Raw genomic sequence first — 8,822 nt, 5'->3', positions numbered from 1 at the left:
TTTTTTTTTTTTTTTTTTTTTTTTTTTTTGGCAGCTGTTCCATCCTAAATTTCCTTTACCATCAGAAAGCTTTTGTTTGCATCCAGTCTCAGAGAAACCAGTTTGATTTGATTTAATATCAACTTTTTGTGTGTTTTCTGTGGAGAATTGAGTTGTAGAGTTCTCCTGGTCTGTCTTAGAGGATGGTACAGAGGAAGAGGTGCTCATCTATCAGTCACTGTTGGCTAGAAAATATGTATGCAGATTTCTTAGCTGACACAGGGGTTTGTTCATAAGGCTGCAGAACGTAAGTAGTACTAATCAATGAAAAAATGCCTTTTGATGGCAGCCATTGCAAGATTTACAGTGGTAGAGACCTAATCTGTATTAACATCAATAAGTTTGACTTTTTTTTATTGCTGAATTGCAGCTACAGTTAGTATGAAACTGAGCAATCTTGACCAGCAACTAGTTGCTGGTGCTTATTTTGCTGTGTCCATGCTGTACCCTATCTCTTTGTGAAGGGCTCCAGAGACACTAACTTTTTCTTGGTATATGAGGAGAAATTCTAATTTTCTTCTCTTCTGTCTGAACTCTTGGTGCATGGTGAGGGGCAGGGCAGATGGAAGCAGCGATAGATGCTGCATGGGGAAGGCAGGACGTATGTTAGGAAAACTCTTAAGTTTTGGACTGTGTTGGTTATTTATTTAAAGACTTTGCTGTCTTTTGCTGTGATTGCATGGGTTGGGGGGGTTACCTCTCTTGCTCTGTGATCTTAGTGTCATGGATTTTTACAGATCTGTGGCTTCATCCGCTACATTTCCTAGACTGTTAATAAACCTTACATTATCTTGATTGTGGTAGAGTAACAGCTTTGTTAATGGTATGGAGGATACAAGGAAGATTGCACCAGAAAGATGATTCAGTGGTATACCAGTTAAAAATGTTTGTGGGTAACAACACTTCAGGCGAAGGTGTGTTATGAGCTTCTGTTAGCTTTATGTATTCAGCTCTCCAAAAGATGCACATATGATCCCTTTTTCAAGGTGGAAAGGGGTCTGACAATACTACTTGGTCACTTATATATATTTGATACTACAATTTAAAGCTTTGAGAAGTTCCCCACTCTTGATACTTAAAAATATTGGGTAATTCTGCTGTTCAGTCATTCTTGCCTAGCACGTTGTCAAAACATGCATCGCTAATGGTGACGGTTCACTAGGGTCTTGTTTAAGAAGAGTAAACTAGATGAACTTCTCTTTTCCACCAGCAAGTAGGATTTCCTTTTTGAAGGTGGGATACATTTTCAACATACACGTATATGTGAAGGGGGCATTGAAGGAAAAACTTTCCATCAGTGGATGTTATGCTAGAGAGGTGTGCTTCCTTTGCTTCTACCCTTTTTCCTTGCATCCCACCCCTCTTAACCTCCATTTCTTTAGTTTTCTTTCTTTCCAGTTCTGATCACTGATGGTGCTGGTCAGCTGACCCAATTCACTAAAACAATTAGCAAACGAGGAATAAATTACAAGTTGAACTATAGGACTCAAAGCAGCTACTACCCAACAAGCATGTCAATTCTTATATTCCTGTTCTTGTGTAATCCTGCTGAATTGTTCTCCCTTTAGTTTATTTGATAAGGGAAATAACTTGTCAGCATTTGCCTTTGGTGTTTTGATAGGCAAACTTTTCTGGATCTTATGCTCCTGTCATACAATCTTGTAATCGTTCTGAGGACTTTTTTCAGAAGTTGTTCTTGCTAGTGGCGAAAATTCTTTGATTGGGGTATCAAGCTCATGCTGTTGCCTACTGCAAAGTGGCTTGAATGTGTAAAGAAAGCTGTTATAGAGATCGAGTTTATCATCATACTTGTATTGCATCTAGTAATCTAGTTTAAATAGAAATGAGCACTGGCGTGCCAGTGCAAATGGCATTGCAACCTTTTCTAAGCTATCCTCTTGTATTAAGATGCCTGCACTGAAACAGTATGTCAAAGTTGTCTGAGTCCATTTTTGGTAAGCTGCTTATTAAACTAATGTGTAATTATTGTGTAAGTGTGTCTAAATCATCTGGGAATTTTCAGTAGGAAGCTAAAACTAGAAGCATGTGCTTGACCTTTTCAATGGCTGTGAGGCAAGAGTTTTTATACCCAACAGTTGTTGATAGCCTAATATCTTTGTATAGCCCCTTGTTCCTGTTTTAAAAAGTATAAGGGCCTGCTAGCAAGCATACTCTAAGTTAAACAGAAGGCAGGGCAGAGAGGTACCATGCTCTGCCTTTTGCCTAACTTCAGGCTAACATGGCTAACTATCTCTACCTTTGTAGAGCAAAGGTTGCTTTAATGAGCTTTCAAAGCATTGTATAGACAGCAACACAGTTTAGCCTTTTAAAATTTTAAATCACTCCTGTACTGCTGCTATTACAAGTAGCACCCAATTACTATAATAAAAAGATGCTTTTTTTCCAAGTACTTTGTCCATTAGTGTACTTTGTGTACCATTAGTTTCCTTTGTTTGTGTAGGCTGGTTACATTGTTAGGAGGGATACACATTTTCAAAATAGAAAATGTCATTAATACTTCAGCAGTAGCCAAGGGGTCAAAGTTATGTGAAAGAACTGAAAATATTTTGTTTTGGCTGAAGTTCAAACTAATTGCTCTGTGGGGAAAAATGAAAGTTGCAGGGTAAAGCAATGATTTGATTCAGAGTTAAATTGGCAAACTCTGTCAAAAAAAAAAAAAAAAAAGTCTAGATGTTTTTTACTACTGTGCCATTTCCTGACTTTCTCTGTGGCTGTGCTGATTAGCTAATGACTGTAGATACTGTCTTAACAGCATATCAGGCGATTCTTGGTGCTGATGTGTCTGAGGACCATAGACCTTTCCATTTGTAGACCATATGAAACGCATCATCCAGCATCTGACTTCTGCTTCCAGCTGTCACTTCTATAAACTGCTGATTGGTCAGTCAAATTCTGCTTGAGAGAGAATTACATTTTGTGGAGAATGCGGGGTAAGATGAATAAATCTTCTCCATTTGGGTATGACTGGAGGGCAGGAAGGAAACGAAGCTGAGGCCAGCCATCCTTGGCCACATTAATTCAGAGTTCAAAAGGGTGAAAACAATGGGAGCATGGGGTAAGAATGGAAGCAGTGAGAACACAGCACTGTGTGGATGGAGGATTCGTTTTTATGTTTTTTGTTGTTTTTTTTTTTTAAGGATTGTTTTTTCAGTTCCCCGTTCATTAACTGAAAACAATTGGAATTAGTTGCCATCATAAAATCTGCTCTTGCCTCACTTTCCTTTTGTGCGTACCCTGACCCTTTCTTCCAGCCAGAGGCTGCTGCTCTGCTGTCATCTCGCACAAGTAACTTTTTTGAAGGTAGCACAGTAGAGGTCAATCAGTACCAGAGAGATGCTAATTACTGGAGACTAGGCAAAGAAAAGGGAGAAGCAGCAGTTCAGTATTTCATAACTCTTGCCCCCCGATCCTTAAAGGTTTCCACATCCTTGTGTATCGCATACCACCCTTGCTTAACTCTTTTCACTTGCCATTTAATCCTACTTCCTACTTCCCCATAAAAACGTATGTAGCACTGTCCCTCATAGGACTAGATCACTAGGTAGAGGCAGGGCACTGTGTGCATGTGCCTATTGGTACGTGAAGATTGTTAGAATATTTCATATTTTAAGTAATTCTGTTTAGTGAGTGATGTCCACAAATATTATTCTCGTATAAATCTAATAAATGGCAACTTATTCCTTGGATACCTACAAAACAGGAGAGCAAAATAATTGGTTTTTCACTGTATTTATCAGAATCTTTTTTTTAAAGTAATACTGTCTTACAATTATAGTGTCCTGATTTGAAAAGCACAGGTGACTAAGTATACCTATTGAAAAACTAGCTCAGGTCAAACTGATGCAATTTGATGTCAGCAGTGCCTGAAGAAGCGCTGAAAAACAACTTCCTAATATAGGTTTGTATGATGAAGCAGCAAAGTGTTTTTTCCCTTCCTTTTTGGTTCAGGTTCTGCTAACTGATCCTTTTATCCTGTATATGACCTTTTTCTTTTTTTTAGTGTTTAAATAAGGAATATTTAGAAAAGAGAGTGCAATCCTGATCCTGCACCTGGCAGTCTTTCCTGGGAAGACGCTTGCACATAACCAGAGTCCCAGTGATTCCAGGGCAACTCTGTAGGTCAGAAGTTCTGTCCATGTAGATCTGTTGCCAGATTGGAGCTTTAACATTGAGCCCTATTTGGTTTTTGGGAGGACTATCAGAAAAAATGTTTTAAAATAATTGGAATGGTGAACTTATGAGCTTATTACTATATTGGAAAAGTTCAATCCAAATTAGTGTAAGAACTGAAGATATTTATGACATGATGTCAGGTTAAGATCTGAAGTGCTTGCTGAAAAGCAGCTTCCATTGAAACCCATCAAGTGTCTTGTCTGAGTAACCATGTTGGCATCTGTCCAACAGTAGGTGCAGTGCCTATTGTTTCAATAGTTATGTAAGCCGGAAAAGCATGGGGTTTGAAGCTTACTGTGAAATTCTTCTGAGACAACAATCTTAGATAATATGTTGAGGACATCAAATGTGTATCTTGTTCTTTTTTTCTTTTTTGTTTATAAGCCTTGAACTAGACATCGTCCTAAATGGAGTATATCTTGAATCATTTTGCAGCTCGAGATGCTGATGAGAGAGAGAAGTGGATTCATGCTTTAGAAGAAACTATTCTTCGTCATACCCTTCAGCTTCAGGTAAGTTGATCATAATTCTTGAACAAGATCAACAGCATGTGATTAGAAGGTGTTTTGGATCCATGACAATTTTTCATAAGCTGGCTGAAGGATGAAATACGTAGATGTCTAGTTTTAAATCTCTGTAGGAGTAGATCAGTTTGAGATTTTAAATTTACAGATTCAGTGCTGGGAGCAGTGGGGGGGGGAATAAGGGATGCAGAAGATAATTGTGTAAAATCTCTGTATTTCTTTGACTTTTCTTCATTAGGCATCTCTGAGATCTGATAAATATGACAGTTAATACTTTTTCCTTATTTCAAATGAATCTGTTTGGGCTGGATATTGGTGGTTCAGTGCTTATCTGGGGAAACCTACTTGGATTTCCTAATTTAATATACTGTGTTTGTGACAGTCTACATAGACTATATCATATTTTCTCACGTGACTGCACTTTTCCTCCCAGAACCGGCTGGGAAAAATTGGGGTATGCATTATACTTAAGGAAAAGGGCTCCTGGTGAGTCAGGAATTTTTCTGGGGGGAAAAGGCATTGGAGTGGTGGCAGGATTAATAATTACAGTTTTAGAAGCCATGGCGACTTTTAATGCTGCCACTGCTCCATTTCCTTCTTTTGGATCTCCTACCCCTCCACCATGTGGCTCCAGAGCTGACAGTGGGTCAGGCTGTGGCTGTAGCGACCCCAAGCCTCTGGTACTTGCCTGTACTCCAGGGTAAGGTTTTTTTCTCCTCTCCTCTCTCGGGGCCTTTCAAAATAGGGTGGATGTGTGTATTAGGGGGCACGTGTGTGTGGGAAAATATTTCTCTTCAGTACCTAACAATTTTTGGTTTTGAGAAAAGGGGTGGACTTTAATCTCGAGTACTAAAACTGGGTCTTGAGAGATCTAGGTTCACTTACTGGTGTTAGCACAAGTTTCTTGTGTAATCTTGGGCGCATTGCTCAATTGTTTTCTTTTCATGGTTAAATTGAGTACAACACTTTATTCCAGCTCTTGTTTACTAAGGCTGCAAGCTCTTTTGGATTTTTCTCTTATTGAATTTGAATGTTGCCCAGCGCAGGGGTGTCAAAGATACATAAGGCCTTTGGCGTGGCTTGTGGGGTCCTGAACCAGTCCTGCATGCTGCATGCAGCGTACGCCACATGTGGCGTGCGGGGCTGCTGTGGTGCAGTCTAGCCCAGGGGCTGTCCCTGTGCCTGTCAGCTGACCCGTGGGGCTGAATGCATTTACCTCTGACCTAGCACAATGGCACAGGGTCTAGTCTTCCCTCCTCTCAACATACAAATCATACAAATATTTAAATGACTGGTATTATTTATATTTTTATGTCCCAGTCAGGAACTAGAGCAGGGGTGGGCAAAGTATGGCCTGTGGGTTGAATCTGGCCCAACAATTCATAGTAGTAGTTCATAGTTCGGGGGTCAGAAGGGACCTGACTAGATCATCTAGTCTGCCCCCCCTGCCACTGGCTGGAGCACACACTGGGATCACATGACCCCAGACAGGTGTTCGTCCAACCTCTTTTTGAATTTACCCAAGGTATAAGTGAGGACCACTTCCCTAGGAAGTTGGTTCCAGATCCTAGCCACCCTAACAGTAAAATAGTGCCTCCTAATCTCTAACCTGAACCTATTCTCCAGCAGCTTCTGGCCATTGTTCCCCATCACCCTGCTGGGGGAAATAGGGCCCTTCCTATTTGATACTGATCTCCCCTAACGAGTTTGTAGGCAGCCACCAAATCCCCCCCTAAGCCTCCACTGGCTGAGCCTGAACAGGTTCAGGTCCCTCAGCCTCTCCTCAAAGGGCCTGCCCTGTTGCCCTCTGACCAAGCGGGTGGCCCTCCTCTGAACCCTCTCAAGGCTGGCTACATCCTTCTTAAAGTGCAGTGCCCAGAACTGGACGCAGTACTCTGATTGTGGCCTGACCAATGTCGCGTAGAGGGGGAGGATCACCTCTTTGGACTGGCTTGAGATGCATCTTTGGATGCATGACAAGGTGCAGTTGGCTTTGCTGGCTGTGCTCTGGCATTGGCGGCTCTTGTTCAGTTGATTGTATCTGGCCTGTGGTTGCCCCTGCACACTCTCTGTGTGGGGCTGAGCCCTGCCCACTCCTGCCTGGAGCAGCTTGCGCTGAAGTCTTGCCCGCACCCACTGAAGGCCCCTGGCCAGTGTGTACAGCTTCCTGCTGCAGTCACCCAGGTACTGCTTGGCTTCCCCCACCGCCAGTGGCTCCTTCTCCTGCAGGGAGAAGTGTGGGGAAATGGCAGTGGCAGCCATGGGATGCATGCAAGGCACCCCATGCCCAGCCAGGTGCAGGGGAAGCTGCTGCTGGGTGGCTCCTGCTCCAGTGCGCGGGACTCTTCTACCCACTCTATCCACCTGGCAAAATGAGCAACCACCTGTGGGCAGCTGGAGTGGTGCAGCAGAGGCAGGAGGAGTAGGAGCTGCTGCTGGAGGTGGGGGGAGCTGAACCTGGGCAGCAGCAGGAGCAGCTCCATGGGGGGGGGATGTGCATGCTGGCTGGGGCGGTGCATGTGGGAGTGCAGTGCAGGCTGCTCTTTGCAGGAGTGGGCAGGGCTTAACCCCATGCAAAGCGCTGCGGGGGCCACTGTGGGCCAGATGTGGGGCGGGGGCTGGAATGCACCAAAACCACACCCCAGGGAGCAGTGCTGCCTGTGCCCCTGGCACCCCTTGCTCCCACCCCAGCCGGCTACTGGGAGCCAGCATGCAGGCAGCCCCCCACACATGTACACGTCCCTCACAATATATGAGTAAGACTTTATTTTGCACTATTATGCAATTGCCTCTTTATACACTATTCAAAAAACATAAATTGTTTTTTGAAGTAAAATTAAAATCTGTTATAGTAGGTGTTTGAGTCACTTTTTAAGTATAATTTGTTAAAATGATATCTTCTGAAAGATTTCTGTGTGCAGCCCTCCACAGCTCATGAAGAGGCCCACCAGCTGAAATAATTGCCCATCCCTGAACTAGAGCCTTGTGATGGGCACTGTTAAGAGTTTTATTTAAAAGGCTATTATGAAAAGAGGGGAAATTTTTATATGAAGATTGAGAGGAGAGGTTTCAAAGTCATTAGGGTAGTAGAAATAAATAGTCCCTAGCCAGAAGGTTTACATCTGAGGTAACAAGGGACAGCTTACAGGAGAGTGAAATCCCACGAATGTTCAGTCTTCATAAAACAAGTTTCTGTCTTCTTCACAAGTTCAACTGTTGTTTTGTTGGCAGACTTTTTTTTTTTTGGTGTGGATGAGACCAAACTGATAAATGTACTTTCATATTCAAAGGGTGCTTGAGATGAGCAAGTATGTAGTTAAGTTGGTAATCCATACATAAATATCCGGCGTGTTGTTTTTCCTCCTTACGTTGCCTGTCAGGAAATAAAGACTAGTTGTAAGAATTCCTATTCCTCCTTCCCAAGTAAGAGGAGGATTGTGGGCTATACCTGAGCACCGTACACAATAGAGCTCTTCCTGGTAGAAAGTCGTGTTTGGTACAGAAAAGTGAGTGTTTTAAACTTGTCACCACATAGTATAGATCTCAACATCTAAAACAGGGGCATCACATCCATCTGGCCCTGTGGTGTGTAGTCTTGTTTGGGTTTTTTTGTGGTTTTCATCTCATCTGCTCAAAAACCTTCTGGCCGTGTTTTAAAGGCATTACTGCAACTTCTGAGGTGCCAGAAGAACCCGGCCTTGGCTGTTTCAGTTTAGAAACGTTGTGTTGCTGAAAGGAGGGGATACGAAGAGCAAGGCTTATCATCTTTCTCTCCTGTGGCAAATTTCTTTCTTCGCTTCCCCATCTGGATCCGGCGGCGCTGGGGCCGGGCGTGGACGAAGCGCTGGCAGCGCGATGCCCGGCTCGCATCCACGTCCCACGTGTGCTCGACTTGCCCTGAAGATCCCGGGTCTGGCGGCGCTTCCAGCCCGGGCGCCCGGGTCCTTCTGGCCAGGGCACGGGGAGAAGCCTCCGGCCCGGCCCGGCCCCGCCACGCGCGGCCGGGGCTCTGACGGCTCCGGCACGTGCAGCCCGGCGCAGGGCGTCTCCCGGGGGGCCGGGGCG

The 8,822-nt window shown here is 43.7% G+C and overlaps 1 protein-coding gene across 3 annotated transcripts in view; it reads left to right on the top strand.

Annotated features, from left to right (window-relative positions):
* The window catches only part of OSBPL9 (oxysterol binding protein like 9), a 179,614-nt gene that overhangs the window by 108,442 nt on the left and 62,350 nt on the right, over positions 1 to 8,822 (top strand). For all 3 annotated transcript variants that reach the window (XM_019501318.1, XM_019501317.1, XM_019501320.1), the window contains exon 4: positions 4,669 to 4,745. In XM_019501318.1, the coding sequence (XP_019356863.1) occupies positions 4,669 to 4,745 (77 nt within the window). The remainder of the gene's footprint in view (positions 1 to 4,668; positions 4,746 to 8,822) is intronic.

This window comes from Gavialis gangeticus, unplaced genomic scaffold (genome assembly GCF_001723915.1).
Source record: "Gavialis gangeticus isolate Ggan-Ray unplaced genomic scaffold, GavGan_comp1, whole genome shotgun sequence".
NCBI classification, from domain to species: domain Eukaryota; kingdom Metazoa; phylum Chordata; order Crocodylia; family Gavialidae; genus Gavialis; species Gavialis gangeticus.
The sequence above is the reverse complement of the archived record's forward strand: the minus strand, read 5'-3'. Positions and strand labels throughout refer to the sequence as shown.